The sequence below is a fragment of the Myxocyprinus asiaticus genome, chromosome 3, assembly GCF_019703515.2.
Source record: "Myxocyprinus asiaticus isolate MX2 ecotype Aquarium Trade chromosome 3, UBuf_Myxa_2, whole genome shotgun sequence".
Classification (NCBI taxonomy): domain Eukaryota; kingdom Metazoa; phylum Chordata; class Actinopteri; order Cypriniformes; family Catostomidae; genus Myxocyprinus; species Myxocyprinus asiaticus.
Window position 1 is genome coordinate 38,698,299 of NC_059346.1, and position 23,022 is coordinate 38,721,320.

General features: G+C 37.5%; 1 protein-coding gene across 1 annotated transcript in view; it reads left to right on the top strand.

The window, feature by feature from the left end:
- The first annotated feature begins 2,161 nt into the window (after positions 1 to 2,161).
- Positions 2,162 to 23,022, top strand: part of LOC127424699 (doublesex- and mab-3-related transcription factor 1-like) — a 52,292-nt gene continuing 31,431 nt past the window's right edge. The window contains exons 1-3 of the mRNA XM_051670101.1: positions 2,162 to 2,465; positions 2,930 to 3,107; positions 16,979 to 17,136. Of these exons, the coding sequence (XP_051526061.1) occupies positions 2,274 to 2,465; positions 2,930 to 3,107; positions 16,979 to 17,136 (528 nt within the window). The 5' untranslated portion in view covers positions 2,162 to 2,273. The remainder of the gene's footprint in view (positions 2,466 to 2,929; positions 3,108 to 16,978; positions 17,137 to 23,022) is intronic.

Here is a 23,022-nt window from a genome sequence, read left to right on the forward strand (position 1 = left end):
CAAAGATGGTGCTACTGTGAATAAGGCCCGGATCTCCAACAGAGGGCAGGATTGCTCCAAAAGGGGCCGTCCCTTCCACACACAGTTAGGGTTTCGATAAAGGGTAATGTTAGAGGCTCCCCATGGCTGAGATGTCTGCAGACTCCCCTCATTTCAAGTAGGCATAGCTGCAGGCTGGAGACCTCCAAATGGGGGTGGAATCTCCAAAAGAGGGCAGGGTTACACCAGAAGGGGGCGGGGTAAGGTTAGGGGCTCCCTATATCTTTGCTGGCAGTTTGGAGCTCCCGCCACTTTTTGGAGCACTGCCTGCAGCTATATTCTTCTCCCTCCATTTAGAGAAGGGTATAGCTGCAGGCAGAGCTCAAAAAACCTTAAAGGGATTGTTCACCCCAAAATTAAAATTCTCTCATCATTTACTCACCCTCATGCCATCCCAGATGTGTATGACTTCTTTCTTTAGCAGAACACATTTGAAGAACAAAATATCTTGGCTAAGTAGGTCCTTAAAATGCAAGTGGATCCAACCTTTAAAGCTTCAAAAAGAACAGACAGTCAGCATTAACGTCATACATACGACTCCTCTGGTTAAATTAATGTCTTCTAAAGTGAAACGATTGCTTTTAGTGCGAAAAAATATTCAATCATTTTTAACTATAAATCATCACTTTCGGTCAGCAGCAGTACGCGTGTGTAACGTAATCGCATTGGCATGTTCACAGGAGAACAGACGCACGTGCAACAAACCACGAAGAGCAGCGCTGTTTACAACTGAGTAGGAGGAACTCTGTACAGAAGCTTTGTTGGTTTTGGTTTAGATCTGTATTTTATATTTGTTTACTCCACAATGTGTGTTTGTGTGCTCATCCTGGATGTCTCAACCAAGAGAAAAACTTGAGATTACGTCAGTAATATGCCGACGTGTCACAATAGACTGCATGAACTCCACCCTCTCGTGAATGCGCATACTGCTGCTGACCGAAAGCAATGATTTATAGTTAAAAAGTACTTAAATATTGATCTCTTTCACACCAAAAGCGATCGTTTCGCTTTAGAAGACATTAACCAGTGGAGTTGTATGGTGATTTTGGGAGCTTCAAAGGTAGGATCACAATCCACTTGCATTTTAAGGAACTATTGAGCTAAGATATTTTTCTATTTTTCTTCAAATGTGTTCTGCAGAATAAAGTAAGTCATACACATCTGGGATGGCATGAGGGTGAGTAAATGATGAGAGAATTACAATTTTTGTGTGAACTATCACTTCAACCATGCGTGGAAGTGACGCCCCCTTTTGGAGTAACCCCGCCCTCTTTTGGAGATTCCGCCCCCATTTGGAGATCTCAGGCCTGGAGCTATACATACTTGCTCATTTCATTTATGCTTTAGGCCTGGACAGGTTTGTGAAAACACAGACGAGCAATCCTGAGGTCTCCAGCCAAAACATCTATGCCAGCTAAACGGGCAGAGATGCTTTACTTGCTACCCCATGTACACCAGTCTAAATACACTCAAAAGTTAAAATATTGTACAACATTTATACAACTATAGTTTTATTTATTTATTTATTTTATCTTTTGTGAGAGGAACAAACAGAAACTATAATATATTACAAACTGGGATCCGTGTTTTGTGATAAATTACTCATATTCGCGTACAATCGATTATAAGTTAATGCATCTATCCCGTTAGTAAAATAAGTCCATAATTTTTAGACAACACACAAAAAAAGCGTTTAATTTATTGCAGTCAACTCGATATCCAAATTAGACTGACGTCATCCATTCTAGAATGGCCTGCTTCGGTCACTTTGAACATTTTGGCGCGAATTATTTATTTTCTTCTTATTTTATGTAAATTAACCAGTTCTGTATATTTTTGTTTATTTCTGAAAATCTACTTCTGTATTGTAGTCCACAAGCTTAAGTCTGAACTCTGTAGTTTGGACAATGGACATACAAAATTTGGCAAACATGTAAATACCCCATAACACCATGATCCCTGCATTTTTGTTTATTCTTGCATTTTAGTTATGATTATTTCATGAGACACATTGGGAGTGATGGCTGTGTGTGGGAATAAACTCCCACGCTCGCAGGAATGTTATTGTCCCTCGCTCCAAACGTGTCTGTCTGCCAAATACATACAGTAACCTTGTATCAAACCTCAGACTCTTCCTCTCCTTCTCTATATAAACTAATTACCAACTGGCGTGGCATGCTCTAAACAGAAACTTTACCAGCGTCTGGAGAGGCCGATCATCATCACCCGTCGCGATGAGTGAGGAAGAGCAGAATAACGGCTCGCTGTCGGTCAGGAAACTGTCCCGCATGCCCAAGTGCTCGCGCTGCAGAAATCACGGCTTCATGTCTCCGCTGAAGGGCCATAAACGGTTCTGCAACTGGAGGGACTGTCAGTGTCAGAAATGCAGACTGATCGCCGAGCGACAGCGGGTCATGGCAGCCCAGGTACAGCATTAGACATCCTCGTTATAAGCGTGCAAGTCCATCCCTGCTAAATCAGCTGAGCACCAGCTATGACCAGCCAACATATGTGCTTATTTTGTTATTTATAAACTTAAATCTACTCCATATTTATTGACAGGCCGCTCTCAGTTATTTTAGTTTTTAGTTTTGCTGAAATCAGGTTGCCTAAGGACTAGCCGCATGTTTTTTTGTTTAGTTGCGATGCTGTTTACAAATAATTAATGTTCTTGTTACAACTTAACATTTATATATGATAAAGTAATTTGTTTATAGTAGATAACGTTTGGTAGTTACGTTGAACCGTGCAGGATTAGCTAGCTGCGGTTTGGCGCCTTTGGCGCGAGATTTTCCAGTCTCGTAATGATCTCAGGCCTTGGCGGATAAACTTGAAGAGAAAATTGTTCATGCGTTGGTAGGCCCAAAATTAACCTTGTATTTGTTGTTAGGTGGCTTTACGGAGGCAGCAGGCTCAAGAGGAAGAGCTGGGCATTTGCAGTCCGGTAAACCTGTCCGGTTCCGACACTCTGGTGAAGAACGAGCCCGCCGGTGATTATGTGTTTACTGTCGGGTCAAGAGCTTCATCACCCACCACCAGCAGTGCTGCCACCTCTCCCACTGTCCCAGGTGAGGCAAACACAAATGATTTATTAGGCTACATGATTAACTAAAGTGGTAATTTAATGATTTCTTCAGCTGTAATGAGTTAATAATACAGTATTAAAGACCACATGAAATCAGAAGTTTTGTGGCTTTTAGTCCATGCCTGTTAGCTTTGAAGCCATCTGTACATGCTAAATTACAATTAAATTATAGCAGACATACTATGCATTACAAATTTACAGTTTCAATGTTTGGCAATTTTGTAATGTTATAGAGCTGTTAGCCTATGCCTGAGCTACTCAACTTCGGAAAGTTCAGGGGCCGCAAGGCTGGATTCCTGTACCCTCAAGGGCAGCACTCTTAATTTTTATGATGATATATTTCTGTTGACCTCTCTCATCAGCAAGGCATTTCCATCCGCACTCGCTGGATGTTTTTTGTTTTTGGCACCATTCTGAGTAAATTCTAGAGACTGTTGTACGTGAAAAACTAGCCCGTCTGTTGTATACACACAGTAATATATATATATATATATATATATATATATATATATATATATATATATATATATATATATACACACACACTACCGGTCAAAAGTTTTGAAACACTTGACTGAAATGTTTCTCATGATCTTAAAAATCTTTTGATCTGAAGGCGTATGCTTAAATGTTTGAAATTAGTTTTGTAGGCAAAAATATAATTGTGCCACCATATTAATTTAATTATAAAACTACAATTTAATAAATAAATAAAAAGTTTTTGAAATGGATGACTTGGACCAAATAATAAAGAAAAGCAGCCAATAAGTGCCCAACATAGATGGGAACTCCTTCAATACTGTTTAAAAATCATCCCAGGGTGAAACCTCAAGAAGTTGGTTGAGAAAATGTCAAGAGTACATGTCTGCAAATTCTAGGCAAAGGGTGACTACTTTGAAGATGCCAAAATATAACAGTTTTGATTTATTTTGGATTTTGTTTAGTCACAACATAATTCCCATAGTTCCATTTATGTTATTCCATAGGTTTGATGACTTTATTATTCTAAAATGTGAAAAAAATATATAATAAAGAATGAGTTTTTCAAAACTTTTGACTGGTAGTGTGTGTGTATATATATATATAATATATTATACTGTATTATAAATGCAATATATAATACATTAACCAGTGGAGTTAACTTTTGCGAAGTAACTCAGATCACTAAAAGCATTTGCGTGAAGGCGTCTCAACACCGTCACTGCAAGAAAAATGGTTAGTTTTTCCCTGTAAATACTGTTGTCATGACGAGAGTACATCTCTGACGAGCTATTCAACAGACTGGACAGATTCACAGCATGTTGAGTAACTCTCAGGTGAGACTGCGAGCGCGCATATTTGATTGACAGACACATGTACTGTTTATGAATGCGCGCATAGAACGACCACCGCTCTCATAACATCAGACATGCTGAGATATTATTCGTTGTTGTTTTGTTTTTTTAGCAATATCCTCTTGCATTTGAATTCCCTCTCTAACATGATTCAGCAATGTAGAGAACTAGTGTAAATCCTCATGAAAATTAACACCTCACAATTCATACAGATTTGATATGCTGCTGATAAATAGATTTCTGATGATGATATCGTCACCCAGGCTGCAAAAGATCGCTCGAGGGCCGCATGTTGAGTAGCGTTGGCCTATGCCATGACGTCAATTTGTAGGCAAACCCGGATGGCTAATTTAACATGGGTTTTTCAATTTGTGAATTATAAATATTACATTTTGTTCTACAAAATAAATTACACACAGTCATCCCTCAAACGTGAATTTTAAATATATGTTGCTAACAAGTTGCTAACTAAGGACTTTTTTAAGTAACATTAACCTCCTGAGACCCCCGCGTGACTTCTGTGTGCATTTTTCATTTCATTTTTTGATTTGTAACTAGTAGCACCTACATTTTGTTTTCTTTCTAGAACATATATGTGGACAGCTGGACTAAGTTGCAAAATTTTAAGAAATACCAAGCTATAGAAAGTCAGATTTTGTTTTTTATCAAATAGTATGTGTCCAGGAGTTTTGGTTATTCATGTTTTTGAGGCTTGAGACATTACAGCTGATTTTCTAGAAAGTTGAATACATAATTCTGATTCAAAGTAATGGCCAGCATCATCAAATCACTGCCAATCATGTTCATATAAAATTTGGAATGAAAAATTCTGAATCTATGTACTGATTATTTTTTTCCCCATGTCTGCCAAACATGTTGAGTGGTCCAAACATCTGCAGCCTGAAACTGAACCTTGTGGTTGGATTTTAGGAGTGAATGCATAGTTGTATAGGAAAGCTATAGGATGCACCCTTGCTCCCTATTTAATGAATGACTTAACCTCCAGTGTGCTGTCTGTCTGCACTGGTCTCAGAACAGTTCGAAATGCACCTTATTTTGATCCTAACTCCATATAAAGTCTCCGAAAGCAACATTTTTCAGCTTTTGGATGAATACATTTATTCTTAATGTGAAAATGCAGAGTAAATATATACGAATGCATTTACTAATGTTAATGAATAGCACCTTATTGTACAGTGTTAAGAAACAAAAATATAACAAAATTTAGATTAAAATGAAGTGAAATGACCCACAGATTTGTTACTGTGAAATTTTATTCAAAATAACGAAATGTTTTTGGAATGTCTGTCAGAAAATCGCTACATAGCACTCATCCGAGTACTTCATGTTTATCAGCACGCCACAGCGCAAAAAATTTCAAGCAGCATATCCAACGAAACTAGAGACGCTACTCTTCACAACCAAACAGTTTTCAGTGAAAAGAGGTTAAGAGGTTTCTTATCAGAGGCACTTTTGTTGGCACACCGCGAGTAGAAGCAGTTCATGGAAATTTAAGCCATGGTGTTTGGTCACGTGACTCCGTGCCTCAGAAGTTTAACTCTTAAATGACTCCTTAGAGTGTCCGGAACAGTAAGCAATGGATTTAAATGATGCATTGCTTTTAGCGAATCCAAAATAGCGAGTCCTCGCATGAGGTCGCGGGGTTGCACATGGTTAAAAAAAAAAATGTTTTTTTTTTGCTGCTTGTTCAATTTACTTAATTAAAATCAACTAAAGCAACACAATTCTAGAACATCTTGTCACAACTTGATTTTATTGTGTTCATTTAAATTTGTAAAATTGAAGTTTACTTAATCCTTTTGTGTTTGAACTACATAAATACTTTTTGTGGTGTTAATGTAGCATAGATGAAATTACTCTGACGTCACACCGCAGGAAACCCCGCTTCCGGGTTCTTCCGAGCAGCACATTTCAATGGTGGAAATAGGCAGCGCTGCAGTTTTAATAATCTTTTATGCTTTATAGAATATAATAATGTCTTTTAATGTCAATAAAAGTTATCATAAAGGAATATCTATGGTTTTCAGTGAAGAAGTGATGTGGGTTCTTTTCTGAAATGTCGGCAAAACAAGTTTAAACTAGGTTCAGTGAGCCTGTATGATTATGTTGGACATGTAACAGGTTGATGAATACACATCCACACACCTTTAACACACTTCTAAAGCTTAAAGCTCTAAAGCTAAAGTCAATTGTGTCTAATAGAGCAGACCTGATAACAATGACGGACACCTGTCAATTATCATAGTTTATGTAAAATCCTGAGTTTTCCTGATGCAATGATCTGGTGGAAATTTAAAGAAGCCCTAATCTCCAATAATCTGTGGGAACCAGGGTGTTTCAACCCCAAAAACAACACTTTTTGGGCAGTTTCAGCGCAATTTGAGCGAAGCGCCCATAGACAGCAGTTCTTTTCTGGGCTACCAAAAGAACCCGGAAGGGGCGGGGCGGAGCATTTGTTTGTAAACAGTAACTTCATTTATTGATAATACTGGCCAGGGAATTTCCATTTCCCAGCACACTTTGAATGGGACTGGATAGGGAAATAGAAGTGTTGAAATTAAGTTTTATTTTATGCGTTTTAAAGAAACATGAGAACATAAGGAGATTTGTTAATGTTTCATGTTCTGTTATATTGGTATTTGAAAATAGAGTGTTATGCTGGAATTTTGGGGTTAACATTTTGGTGAAGATTGGCACTTGTGCTTAAATTGATGATGGACTTTCATTTTCAAGTGACACTTGATTTGAGTGCAGCAGTTGCAACTGTCTTTACACTTGTTCACCTGGCATTTGCTAATTATTACTAAAATTAAGTTGGACCAACATAAATTTATAAAAAAAATAAATAAAAAAACAAACAAACAAACAAAAAACATAGTAAATTGAGTTTGATGAACCTAATAAAATTTAGTTAAAACTACAACCCCAATTAGGACAGTAAGAAAAATGGTAATAAAAACAAAAAGGAGTGATTTGTAAATTATATTCACCCTTTTATATATTGAAAGCACTACAACTACACATTATATGATGTTTTTCCTTGTGAATTGCATTTTTTTTTTTGAAAATGTACAGTAATTTCAAATCAGATGATTGCAACACGCTCCAAAAAAGTTGACGGGGGCAATTTAAGACTAATAACAATTTCACGAGTTGAAATAACAAGGCGATGTGAAACAGGAGATAAACAGGTGAGGCAATCGTGTCATAGTATAAGGAGCCTCCAAAAACAGCCTAGTCCTTCAAGAGCAAGAATCATTCGAGACTTGTCAGCTTGTCAATTTGCCAACAGGTGCTTCAGCAAATAATCCAGCACTTTGAGAACAATGTTCCCCAAAGACAAATTGGAAGGATTTTAGGCATTTCACCCTCTAAAGTGCACAATATAGTTAAAAGATTCAACGAATCTGGTCAAATCTCGGTGCGTAAAGGGCAAGTCGTGTTATCCAGGCCAAAGAGGAAAAGGGCCATTCAAGCTGTTATTAGCGTCAGGTCCAAAAGCCAGTGTCTGTATGGGCCAGGGTGATTTTTTTATTTTATTTATTACACACTGGCGGCCAAAAGTTTGGAATAATGTACAGATTTTGCTCTTATGGAAAGAAATTGGTACTTTTATTCACCAAAGTGGCATTCAACTGATCACAATGTTTAGTCAGGACATTAATAACGTGAAAAATTACTATTACAATTTGAAAAAAATGTTCAGAACTTCTTAAACTACTTCAAAGATTTCTCATCAAAAATTCCTCCACGTGCAGCAATGACAGCTTTCCAGATCCTTGGCACCCCACGCTTCCTGTAGCACTTGCCATAGATGTGGCTGTCTTGTCGGGCACTTCTCACACACTTTACAGTCTAGCTGATCCCACAACAGCTCAATGGGGTTAAGATCCTTAACACTCTTTTCCAATTATCTGTTGTCCAATGTCTGTGTTTCTTTGCACACTCTAACTTTTTCTTTTTGTTTTTCTGTTTCAAAAGTGCCTTTTTCTTTGCAATTCTTCCCATAAGGCCTGCACCCCTGAGTCTTCTCTTTACTGTTGTAAATGAAACTGGTGTTCAGCGGGTAGAATTCAATGAAGCGGTCAGCTGAGGACATGTGAGGCATCTATTTCTCAGACTAGAGACTCTGATGTACTTATCCTCTTGTTTAGTTGTACATCTGGCCCTCCACATCTCTTTCTGTCCTTGTTAGAGCCAGTTGTCCTTTGTCTTTGAAGATTGTAGTGTACACCTTTGTATGAAATCTTCAGTTTTTTTGGCAATTTCAAGAATTGTATAGCCTTCATTCCTCAAAACAATGATTGACTGATGAGTTTCTAGAGAAAGCTGATTCTTTTTTGCCATTTTTTACCTAATATTGACCTTAAGACATGCCAGTCTATTGCAGACTGTGGCAACTCAAAAACAAACACAAAGACAATGTTAAGCTTCATTTAACGAACCAAATAGCTTTCAACTGTGTTTGATATAATGGCAAGTGATTTTCTAGTACCAAATTATCAATTTAGCATGATTACTCAAGGATAAGGTGTTGGAGTGATGGCTGCTGGAAATGGGGCCTGTCTAGGTTTGATCAAAATTACTTTTTTCAAATAACGATGGTGCTGTTTTTTACATCAGTAATGTCCTGACTATACTTTGTGATCAGTTGAATGCCACTTTCATGAATTAAAGTACAAGTTTCCTTCCAAAACAGCAAAATCTGTACATTATTCTGAACTTTTGGCCACCAGTGTATGTGTGTGTGTATATATATATATACAGGTGCATCTCAATAAATTAGAATGTCGTGGAAAAGTTCATTTATTTCAGTAATTCAACTCAAATTGTGAAACTCATGTATTAAATAAATTCAATGCACACAGACTGAAGTAGTTTAAATCTTTGGTTCTTTTAATTGTGATGATTTTGGCTCACATTTAACAAAAACCCACCAATTCACTATCTCAAAAAATTAGAATATGGTGACATGCCAATCAGCTAATCAACTCAAAACACCTGCAAAGGTTTCCTGAGCCTTCAAAGTGGTCTCTCAGTTTGGTTCACTAGGCTACACAATCATGGGGAAGACTGCTGATCTGACAGTTGTCCAGAAGACAATCATTGACACCCTTCACAAGGAGGGTAAGCCACAAACATTCATTGCCAAAGAAGCTGGCTGTTCACAGGGTGCTGTATCCAAGCATGTTAACAGAAAGTTGAGTGGAAGGAAAAAGTGTGGAAGAAAAAGATGCACAACCAACCGAGAGAACCGCAGCCTTATGAGGATTGTCAAGCAAAATTGATTCAAGAATTTGGGTGAACTTCACAAGGAATGGACTGAGGCTGGGGTCAAGGCATCAAGAGCCACCACACACAGACATGTCAAGGAATTTGGCTACAGTTGTTGTATTCCTCTTGTTAAGCCACTCCTGAACCACAGACAACGTCAGAGGTGTCTTACCTTGGCTAAGGAGAAGAAGAACTGGACTGTTGCCCAGTGGTCCAAAGTCCTCTTTTCAGATGAGAGCAAGTTTTGTATTTCATTTGGAAACCAAGGTCCTAGAGTCTGGAGGAAGGGTGGAGAAGCTCATAGCCCAAGTTGCTTGAGGTCCAGTGTTAAGTTTCCACAGTCTGTGATGATTTGGGGTGCAATGTCATCTGCTGGTGTTGGTCCATTGTGTTTTTTGAAAACCAAAGTCACAGCACCCGTTTACCAAGAAATTTTGGAGCACTTCATGCTTCCTTCTGCTGACCAGCTTTTTAAAGATGCTGATTTCATTTTCCAGCAGGATTTGTCACCTGCCCACACTGCCAAAAGCACCAAAAGTTGGTTAAATGACCATGGTGTTGGTGTGCTTGACTGGCCAGCAAACTCACCAGACCTGAACCCCATAGAGAATCTATGGGGTATTGTCAAGAGGAAAATGAGAAACGAGAGACCAAAAAATGCAGATGAGCTGAAGGCCACTGTCAAAGAAACCTGGGCTTCCATACCACCTCAGCAGTGCCACAAACTGATCACCTCCATGCCACGCCGAATTGAGGCAGTAATTAAAGCAAAAGGAGCCCCTGCCAAGTATTGAGTACATATACAGTAAATGAACATACTTTCCAAAAGGCCAACAATTCACTAAAAATGTTTTTTTTATTGGTCTTATGATGTATTCTAATTTTTTGAGATAGTGAATTGGTGGGTTTTTGTTAAATGTGAGCCAAAATCATCACAATTAAAAGAACCAAAGACTTAAACTACTTCAGTCTGTGTGCACTGAATTTATTTAATACACGAGTTTCACAATTTGAGTTGAATTACTGAAATAAATGAACTTTTCCACGACATTCTAATTTATTGAGATGCATCTGTGTATATATATACACACTGTACTGGTCAAAAGTTTTGAAACACTCATTCTTTATTATAAATTTTTTTTTTTCTTCACATTTTAGAATAATAGTAAAGTCATCAAAACTATGGAATAACATAAATGGAACTATGGGAATTATGTTGTGACTAAACAAAATCCAAAATAAATCAAAACTGTGTTATATTTTAGCATCTTCAAAGTAGTCACCCTTTGCCTAGAATTTGCAGACATGTACTCTTGACATTTTCTCAACAAACTTCTTGAGGTATCACCCTGGGATGCTTTTTAAACAGTATTGAAGGAGTTCCCATCTATGTTGGGCACTTAAAACGTTTTTTTTTTTTTATTACATTTTAGTTTTATAATGAAATAAATTAATATGGTGGCACAATTATATTTTTGCCTACAAAACTAATTTCAAACATTTAAGCATACGCCTTCAGATCAAAAGAATTTTAAGATCATGAGAAACATTTCAGTCAAGTGTTTCAAAACTTTTGACCGGTAGTGTATATATAATATTTAATATTTAATGAAAAAAAGTCCCTCTTTAGTATTCAAAAACATTATAGGTGAATCCGGAGCAGTTGTCAATTTTTCTAATCAATTGCTATATCTCAGTAACTATAAGGGTTTCTGTCAAAAGTTGAATTGCATACAATATTAAGATATATATATTTTTTGTGTGTGTATTCTATCCTCCAAACAAAACAAAAAAAATTGGTCATCAACATGTTTTTGAAACATCTGTTGGATAAATAATGGAACACAATTAAACCAGAATAGTATATATTAAGACCAGGTTCAACTATATTAAGATGGTAGATTGTAGCTGAAATGTTGACATTGATATTTTAAGGGAACAAATTTCCCAAGTTTTATTTATATGTACATTTACATTTATTCATTTAGCAGACACTTTTATCCAAAGTGACGTACAAATGAGGATACAAAAGAAGTGACTCATCCTAAGGAGGCAGTAATAAGATAAGTGCTTTAATACAAAGTTGCAGATTGTTCAGAGAAGCAAGAAAGAAGACAGTTATTGCATTAGTAGGATTGGGTCAAGTGCTTGCGAAAGAGATGCTTTCATATATGTCAGATATTTTATATATGTTGTAATTTTTACAACAATTTATGTTCACCAAAATAATAGTAAAAAAATAATTTCTTGCCTTTTCCATTTTTGCCGTTTCATGAATTTTGTTTTTACAATTGTTTTACTGTTTTTATTTTTTGCTGAAAGACATTTAATAATGTATAGTACATTTTAAACACAGTATGTTTAAATATATTGCAGAAGATGACTTTTTTTTTATTTTTTTATTTTTTTTATCTTGAATTAGCTATTCTTCTCAAATTAGTAAACAGTGTCAATAAACAGCAGGCTCACTTTGCAACAGCTTAAGGCCCCATTATAGCCGACAATGTTATACTATTTGCAAACATTCAGACACCGGCCACATTAAACACATTAAAATTTGTTATCAATGACTTCATTCCTCATTCTATGAGTACACATGAGGTCAGTAAAAGTAGCTTTTTGATTTAAAGAAATATTTACCGGTATGCAGTAGAAAATGTTTAATACAGGTGCATCTCAATAAATTAGAATGTCGTGGAAAAGTTCATTTATTTCAGTAATTCAACTCAAATTGTGAAACTCGTGTATTAAATAAATTCAGTGCACACAGACTGAAGTAGTTTAAGTCTTTGGTTCTTTTAATTGTGATGATTTTGGCTCACATTTAACAAAAACCCACCAATTCACTATCTCAAAAAATTAGAATACATCATAAGACCAATAAAAAAACATTTTTAGTGAATTGTTGGCCTTCTGGAAAGTATGTTCATTTACTGTATATGTACTCAATACTTGGTAAGGGCTCCTTTTGCTTTAATTACTGCCTCAATTCGGCGTGGCATGGAGGTGATCAGTTTGTGGCACTGCTGAGGTGGTATGGAAGCCCAGGTTTCTTTGACAGTGGCCTTCAGCTCATCTGCATTTTTTGGTCTCTCGTTTCTCATTTTCCTCTTGACAATACCCCATAGATTCTCTATGGGGTTCAGGTCTGGTGAGTTTGCTGGCCAGTCAAGCACACCAACACCATGGTCATTTAACCAACTTTTGGTGCTTTTGGCAGTGTGGGCAGGTGACAAATCCTGCTGGAAAATGAAATCAGCATCTTTTAAAAGCTGGTCAGCAGAAGGAAGCATGATGTGCTCCAAAATTTCTTGGTAAACGGGTGCAGTGACTTTGGTTTTCAAAAAACACAATGGACCAACACCAGCAGATGACATTGCACCCCAAATCATCACAGACTGTGGAAACTTAACACTGGACTTCAAGCAACTTGGGCTATGAGCTTCTCCACCCTTCCTCCAGACTCTAGGACCTTGGTTTCCAAATGAAATACAAAACTTGCTCTCATCTGAAAAGAGGACTTTGGACCACTGGGCAACAGTCCAGTTTTTCTTCTCCTTAGCCCAGGTAAGACGCCTCTGACGTTGTCTGTGGTTCAGGAGTGGCTTAACAAGAGGAATACAACAACTGTAGCCAAATTCCTTGACACGTCTGTGTGTGGTGGCTCTTGATGCCTTGACCCCAGCCTCAGTCCATTCCTTGTGAAGTTCACCCAAATTCTTGAATCGATTTTGCTTGACAATCCTCATAAGTCTGCGGTTCTCTCGGTTGGTTGTGCATCTTTTTCTTCCACACTTTTTCCTTCCATTCAACTTTCTGTTAACATGCTTGGATACAGCACTCTGTGAACAGCCAGCTTCTTTGGCAATGAATGTTTGTGGCTTACCCTCCTTGTGAAGGGTGTCAATGATTGTCTTCTGGACAACTGTCAGATCAGCAGTCTTCCCCATGATTGTGTAGCCTAGTGAACCAAACTGAGAGACCATTTTGAAGGCTCAGGAAACCTTTGCAGGTGTTTTGAGTTGATTAGCTGATTGGCATGTCACCATATTCTAATTTTTTGAGATAGTGAATTGCTGTGTGCACTGAATTTATTTAATACACGAGTTTCACAATTTGAGTTGAATTACTGAAATAAATGAACTTTTCCACGACATTCTAATTTATTGAGATGCATCTGTATGTCTTGTTTACTTTCTAAATTCACGGAGCTATTGAGCTAACATTCTATACGTGGCTATAATATATATATATATATATATATATATATATGTGTGTGTGTGTTATTGTAATTTTTTGTGACACTGATACTGCTGCAAAGATGGCTGTATAAAAGTGTTAATGGGCAAAATACAGACAAAAAATTAATGGTAGGCATATCTTACTTTGGGCAGATGTGTGAATGGCTTTCGCTCCAGATGGCACATGAGTGAAACAGCGGATCAAACTGCAGAGTGAATAGTCACTTAAGAGCATTTGAATAGATTTGATTCCTTTTGTAGACTATTTTAAAACAAACAAAAAAAAACATGACATGGTCTTGGAAAATGTTGTTTTCCTCAAAGTAGGTGGAACTTCACGTCACACCTAGTGATGGCAGTAAGAATGTGTTTAGCAGCCGGAAAGAAGTTTTCCTAAAAGTTCGCCCTGGTGAGCTGTTACGAACCACCAAAACTAACTCAAAAACACCTTCTTTTTGGCCAGATTTTGTTCTGAATGACGTCACACCTGGTCACACCATTTTGTATGAAGTATATCGGGGCCATCACCCTGTATAGTGTGACAATATGCCATGCTAAAGGGGCTTGTCACAAAAGGTCAGCATGTTTTGAATAACCTGTACCTTTTTACGAGGTTACATTGGTGGAAATGTTCAATAGCTTTTTTGTAATTAAGAGTTCAAGGTATGAGTCTATACAAAAATTACTTTCAAAAACAAACCTACTGACGTGCGCTCATGAGAGGGATGACGTAAACTCGTTGGTAAGGTCACGTGGAGGAGGAGTCAGGAAGCGTGTCATTGTTTACAAGAGAAACTTGTGCTGTTCACAAACCAAAACAGTCCAAAACAATTTCAAAACAACATAAAATAAAAAATCATTTCCAAATAATAATAATAAAAAAAAAACAATGTAAACAATGACGCGCTTCCTGACTCCTCCTCCACGTGACGCGTGACCTTACCAACGAGCTTACGTCATCCCTCTCATGAGCGCACGTCACAGAGATGTACAGAAGCAAATATTTGTAGATAAAAAGTATATAAGTATTGTTTTGTTTCTAAAAATAATCAATCGTTAGGGTTCAGAAGACCTTTATTTGTTGACTGGACTAAATCTACTTTTTTGGACCGTCAAAAAATGGAGGACATTCACTTGCATTGTTTAGAGGAGGCGGCCTGAAATGAAATCCTAAAAGTCGTAAATTCTGTTTTGATGAAAGAAACTCAGATACATCTTGGATGGCCTGAGGGTGAGTAAATTATCAGCAAATTTTCATTTTTGGGTGAACTATTCCTTTAACCCGTCAAATACATTAAACATTTGTGTTTATAAGGAGAACATGCTATTGTGTATGTATTAGCATGATAGGATTATTGTGAAAAAAAAAGCTCATATTTCTGTCCTTGACCTTCAGTTTTTCTCCATTCTCATAATTTGTCTATCAATCAACACCCTCCTTTAATAAAATAAGACCTATGCTCAACTCTGTGGGAGGTTTCCAGGAATCAGGCATTTGTCACTGGGAACATGAAAAGATAAGCACCTTTTCTTGACCCCCTGAACTATCCATGACTTTGATAGGCAAAGAAAAAACAAAATGAACCATGTCTATGGACATCCTGTACCTACCCAATAATTCTCCAATCTGCCAACCCTCTCAGAACACGATACAGTTAGAGAGGTGCCCCTCTATTCTCATAAAGGGGATGACTGCACATTGTGCCTATCAGCGTAGATGGTGATTGTGCCTTGCCAAACCGTGGCGTCTTTTGATGTCTGTTCATGAAGGGCCGTTGTGTTCGATGAGCGGGAGAGACATCCTGTTCTCGGTGCTCTGATAGGACTAAGCAAGGAGTTGAATACCAAACAGGTCAAGGCTACCTAAGGCTTGTGATTGTACTCAGTAGTCTTTTTGGCTGCTGACAGATGAAGCAAGTGTCACTAGTGGTATTCAGAAGTTTTTGTCAGCGATAAAGTGAACAATGACCATGAACACATGGTATAAAGCACATCCTGAGACATCCATGAGAAACAAAATAACAAAACTTGCCATGGGCAGGCATTGAGGATATTACTGGATCTGTGCCATTATCTAAAAGCAGCTGATTTTATTCCTTTAATATAATAATAGTCAATCATTAATAGTGCTTTGAATATACAAAAGTACTTTTCATCTTTCTGCAATAATAATGTATAAATGTCACTTGTAGGTAGTGCTGTAAGCAGGGTCAGTTCTGCCTTTTGATTGAACTGAGAATGAGATTAGACAGAGGTGTTAAGTATTTTATAAAGGTGAGATGTCAGATTCGTCTTTTTCAGCAGAAACTTTAGTGCTTTCTACATGCATTTACAGTGGGGTTCAAGTGGTCAAACGAGTCCACATTGAAAAGTTGGGATTTAAAATCAAATTAAAAGCTGGGAATACATTTTTAGGGTTTTGAAACATTTTAAACAAAAATGGATGTAAAATGAATAAGAAATATTGGTTAAGATTCTGCCCTATTTCTTGGTCATTGATCAAATGTAAGCAAATTTGTGACATTGTACTTGTTTAATGCTTCCATTAAAGCACACATTCTCTCTGGATCATTCTCAAATCATGCCGCAGTAGCATGGATCATCCAGTTTTGTCCATGCCAGCTCGAGTGAATGCTGCCGATAAAGCACAAGGGGGACATACCAAATACAAATTAATTCTGAACTTTTCACTCATTGTTATGCTAAAAATCTCATTTGTAATGAAAACAGAAGCATTTTCACAAGTGTACTTGAACCCCAATGATTTCCAGGTGAAAAAAACAAAACAAAAAAGAATCAAGCAGCCCTTTACTCAAAGAATACTACAATAGCTTCTAGAGAACAGAGAAAGTCACTCTTTTTCTTGTTACTGAATAATAGATTCATTTTGGATGCTCATTTCAATCAAGAGCATTAAATAAAATTGGATGTTTCAGAGAACAGATGGGGTACACACAAGTCATTGTTCTTGTCTGATTTTCCAGGGAGTCGTTCCATGCTGGCGCTAAGCCCTGCAACGGCCAACAGAGGGCACACTGAAGGTACATCTGACCTGATGCTTGATGCCTCCTATTACAACCTCTACCAGCCCACACGCTACTCTTCCTACTACAGCAACCTGTACAACTACCAGCAGTACCAGGTGAATGGATGTTCTCCTCACATGTCAAGTGCAGACTATAAATTAATAAGTTATATCTAATGGTATATACAAATATACAGTGGCGCCAAAAACTGTTTGGGCACTTCAGACACACTTAAATATATTAATGAAATTATTTTAGATAACAAAATATTAAACCATTGTTATTTATTTTCAAGCAGAACATTTCACAAAAATGTTAGTATAAGTTTCTAAAGATAAAATAATAGCCATGCTGTATAAAATTATGAAACAAAAGTATTTGGACAGTTTCTGGTTGTCAAATGTTAGTGGAAAATGTCCATGGTTAATGTGATGAACTACACCTGTAGTTACAGTACTCTGCTAGGTGCACCTGTGTTTGAAATTGAGGGAACTGACTTTATACATCCACTGAAAATTATGTTGGGACCAGTTGGTTAAATGTAATTTTGAAGCGGTTAAGAAAAGGCCTAGTATCGTAGCGTAGTATCGCTTCTTTGCCGATGCAGCTTGCTTTGATATTTTGTTATCTAATGCGGTGAAATGTATAAATTTTTAGATGTGGCAAAGTATAATGATTATACTCATGGAACGTATTTATTTGTAAAACTTCATGAAAATATATTTGCTTTAAGTTACCCAGTACCATTTGTACTGCACTTCAGAAACCTTTACTGTACATAAAGACCCCGTTTCCACCTGGTTTTAAGATGCGTCTTGGGTGATCGGATCAGATGTGGTCAGGTGAGACACATCGTTATTTACACCTGGTCACCTAAATGCTCCTCCTGTGACCACTTGTGATCGGATTTGGAGGGAAGGTCTCTGATTTCATGATGACATCAATCACTATACCAGTGTGTTACTGCATGATGTTAAAGTGCAACAAAGTCAGAAAAGACAGAAAGCTCGAAAGAAACGGCACACTGTTTCTACCAGATGCGGTTGAAATTTAATCTAAGCACAAACGCAGTATGTCAAGCAGAATTATCTGTTTTTGTGTCAAGCAGAATTAATTATTTTTTGTGTTGATATCAGACACACTAAAGAATATCCGTGAAGCTCTCGTGATTGTGTATGTATCCGCTTTTTAAAATGTTTCGATCGGATGGTTATTTCCTTTTAAAGCCGCTAGTAACCTGCAAAGTTTAAACATTTGTTTTAGGGCAGTGGTTGATTGACAGGTGAAGGGTGTCACTTCACTACTGCCGGGATGCGTACAGGATGGATTAGTGTTTACACCTCAAATGTGATTGCAATTTTGACAACATTCGTATGTGGTTTTTGTGATCCGATCACAAAATGTTTCAGACCCCATTTAGACCTGTATTTAGGGCTGACTACACCTGAAATACATCTTAATACCAGGTGGAAACGGGGATTTAACTAGATTTAATGTTAATCAGCATGTTGATATAATCTAGTTAATTATTTGAAAATATTATTTATTTTATTTGTAGTATGATTAAGCACAGCAACATAACATTGCTCTTCTTTATCGTGCAATACTAAATTTATCCTCATGGTGTTGGCCTCACATTAGGTGAAGATTATGGCTATATTTTTCTGAGTCAAATGTAACAGTTCAAAAGTTCAAGAGTGTTCAAAAGATGTTTTAAGAGGTTCCTTTTTGCTAAATTTTGCTCTCCCAAATAAGGAAACCAGAAACCACATCATAATGTGAAGTAAAATCTCAGTGAATAATACCATTTAGAAACAAAGACTCAATCAGGATTTATTTTTAATTAATCCACTGACCCTAAACTCAGCCCCCTATAGTATCTTCTAGCCAACCCTTTAGACCTACAGTACAGCATCCGTGTGAACGCCAGCATGGTGCACAAACCTCCACATTCACCCATTTTGCATCCATTTAGTTCAGGCCACAGTAATAAGGTGATTAAGTGTGTTGCAGCCATGTTGATAGGGGATGCTGTCATTGCACCCGGCTGGCTTGTTGAAGTTGGCAGGCCGTGGTGAGCTTCTGTCCTCGGTGTACAGTGATAATACCTGTGCCATCGTTCCAGGCCACTGGCCGAACACAGCAGGGAGGTGTGGAGCTTTTATGTCATGCTACACCTCATACATGCTGTTAGCATTTCCCTGCTCCCCCTGGCCGGAACCGCAACTAATTCTTTCATTGTATGGGCAGTAATGATGAAAAATCCAAAATCTGGAATAGTTCCCCTAAAAAACTGAATGAATGGAATTGTCCTTGCTTGGACCCTTGTGACCAAAAGCTGCACTACGGAACTTTGCTCTCTATCGACATCTGTGGTTAAAACCTAAAATTGCAGGCAACTTTTGGAGGAACATTTTGTGTCAGTTTTGACACTTCTCTTCTGCACGAGATGAATCTCATGATTTGCCTGTGATCACTCAGAGATCTTAAACCTGCAGAGCCAGAGTCATAACATGCTATTTTCATATTGATATTGTCATTCGTTGAAACATTTATAACCGATATTACTTGCTTTGAGAAAGATAAACAACTTTCTTGTTTTAATATTTAAACATGATTATTCAAGTGTTTTATCCACTACACATTAATGTTTGTATTACTGTATACTACACACCTCAATTTAAGATGTGAATCTTTTGAAATGGCTGATACGAGTTCAATAAAGAAATGGATTTTCATATTTTAATCTACAGTCTAAGTGGAAAATGCAAGTGAACCGTAATACTAAAATAGTAGGTGCATGCACTGCAAACAGTAATAGAAAAACACAACAAGGATTCAGTAAAGATGAGGATGAAATATACTTTATTAAACATGAAAATAATTAGCAGAAATATTAATTACTTCGCTATTAAATCGGTACATTGTAAACAACTTGAGATGAGCATACATTCATGGGGAACTACCTTGTACCTGTAGTGTCTTTTATATGCAATTTTAAATTGTCCACTCTGTTTAAACACACTATCTGCCAAAAAAAAATAAAAAAATAACAACAACTTGTGCATTTCTGCAACTTGGATAAAATAAATAAGGGTGCTTTCACACAAGCACTTTTGATGCGCACCTGGGTTCGAATGACGTCAAAGTTCGGTTCATTTGGATAATGTGAGTGCAGTTTTCCGAACTCGGGTGCACACCCACAAACCACACCCGGGTCCACTTGAAAAGGTGGTCTGGGTTATGGTTCATGTGAACTCTGGTATGGTTCGCTGCTGATATAAACACAGTCCTACCAAATCGCAAAAGTGAACTGCTTGTGATGACGTATCATTTGCGCACAATCGCAATTATTATGGTATAATGCATTTCTCACATCTGCTTTTGTCCAAATAAATCCCCTTCAGAGAGCAGCTCACATTCTTCACATCCCTTGCAACACATACGTGGGCTTGCGGCTGACAAACGCTAATATTCATCACATCGTTGCACATTCAATGCATCCACGACAGACGAACACAAATGTTCTTCTGTGCATGGCAAATTTTCGTCGCAAATCCGAAAAGACAAACTTTTATACTTCACTTAACACAGTGATGTCTTCTCGAGTTGTTACCTAGTTACAGTGGTAAACAGCTGCCACTTGTACTCCCGTTGATGACATAATCGGACTGCAGTTCTGACCAAAATAATATGATGTGAAAAGAGACCAGTGGGGGCAGCGGGAGGGGGAGAAAATGAAATCTAGTTCAGTCCAAGCAATCGAACCAAGTGTGAAAGCACCCTAAGGGGCACACACTCAGGGTATCTCAAAATTGCAGCAAAGTTATCAGTAAACACATAAGTAATGTTCGATTCATTAAAGCATGGCAAATAGAGATGCTGATACCAATTTTGTTTTTAATTTTTTCATATGAAGATCAGCCTGTGTATATGGACTCAAAGTATTTTCTTTGTAACAAATCTGATTTACTCAAGTGTGAAGTAAATTAAATCTGTATTTCTCCAGGGATTCATTCATGAGTGTTATATACACACGAGTCATTGATGGGGCCATATTTCAGGATATTTGTGCAGTTGGGACCCTGATGGTGACATATTGCTCCAGGGTCACCGCCTCCATCTCACTATGTCCCAGGGTTTGAATTGCAAAGGTTAATGATATTGCTCACATCAGGATACAGCGTTATTGTTTAAGCACAGCTCTGTAGAGGAGGAGGGACTTTAATTCTGAACACAGATTGCCTGATTTGGCCATTTGGAAGATGTATCGTGATTTCTTTTGTTTTTGCAGTGTGCACTGCTCTAAACAATGCTGAGATTTTTTTTAGCTGTTGAAATTGAATATTAGGCTAGTTTTTTCAAATGAACAAGCTTATTTGCGTGTGGGTCAGTGAACTCAGTGAATAATGTTTTTGTGTTTGTATCTATTAATCCATACAAAATTACCGTACATTGAAAAACAATTACTTTGGATTCATTTGGGCAATGATTTGGATGCACTTCTATGATGATCTTGTTTTCATTTTCTGAATTTAAATTTGGATATTTTTGTGGGGTAATGAAAAAAATGTCAAGATGCCATAGCCATCCTGAGACTGTAACGAAGGAATTTTTTTTTATTAAAAGCTTACATTTTGGGAAAAACTTGAACCTCTTCAACTCTTCGGACTCGCTATGTCACGAAAAAAATGTACGCTTAAAATTTTAATTTCTCCAAAAACAGACATATGGGATATAATTTAAAAGCTTAGAATCTGAACTTTTTATAGATAACCATCAATTCTGCATTTTATGTTACATAAAATAACAAAATAAGGCCTGAAAATATTCACGTCGCAAATCAGCGCCACCTAGAGGTCATGTGGTAGAAATATTAATATGAATTTAAAAGTCTTTTTTATAGCACATAAATAGACAAATCAAACATCAAATGAAAGCTCTCATTCTCAGGAATGTGACTGAACAGTTTAGTTATTTTGTTGCCCTAATACCAGAGAAAGATTTTCAAAAGGATCACAAAGTGAAATATAATTTCTGTAAGACATCAAAGACAAATGTCTCTTAATGCACCGATCACTGCTGCTGTAAGCCCCAAATAGCTAAATACTTTATATCTGATTTTACCTTAGGCATTTTTCTAAAAAAAAAATTAGCCAGCTTGCTTGTGTGAATAATCTAATGTTATATCTTTGATGTCCAGAAGAAAATATGTGGTCCAGCATGAAAAGCATGCTAAACAAATCATCGAAATATATGTTATCGACTATTAATGATAAAATGGTATTGATGAATGATTATAAATCATTGCAAAGGGGAGGATCTCAGCTTTCTAATGACACCTAGATTTAGGGTGACCAGATTCCTGCTTGTGGAAAATGGGACAGCCCCCTCCCAGCAAAAATTTAATTGATGTATCCTTACCTAGGCGCAGATCAATGTGAAGTAGAGGGTGCAGTCGAGATTTTGTCCATGCTGCGTTCATTAATGAGAACACACGCTCCACAGATGCAGATGTTCCAGGCAGGCATAAAACAAACTCCACGACCTTGGCTAAGACTCCAAAGTTGATGGTCTTGCTCTCCAGCTCACGAAAAATGTCTGTCCATCTCTCAGACACGGCCGTCTTGTTCATGTTCCACTCAGTGATGCGACGAGTGACAATGTTTTTCGCGCAAGCCCACTCATTAAAGAGCGTGATTTCGTCAATCAAACTGAGAGCGGGGATTCTGGAGTAGAAGTGTTCGAGGCTGCTCTGCATGTCTTTCCACTCTGGGATGTCTTTCAGTAGGGCCCACTAAAGTTTTTCTGTGTTCTCCAATGAGCGGCTCCAATTTTGGAGGTAATCCACCGATGCTGAATAAAAGTTTCTCACTGCACAAAAGAAATCATCCGCTCGCATGCCACCAGCTTCAACCAGGGCTTCCAACTGCTTTTTAATGTCAGAGGGTATGAATGATTCCTCCAGCCTGGCCTGCAAGACTTTCCTCAGGTCATGAATG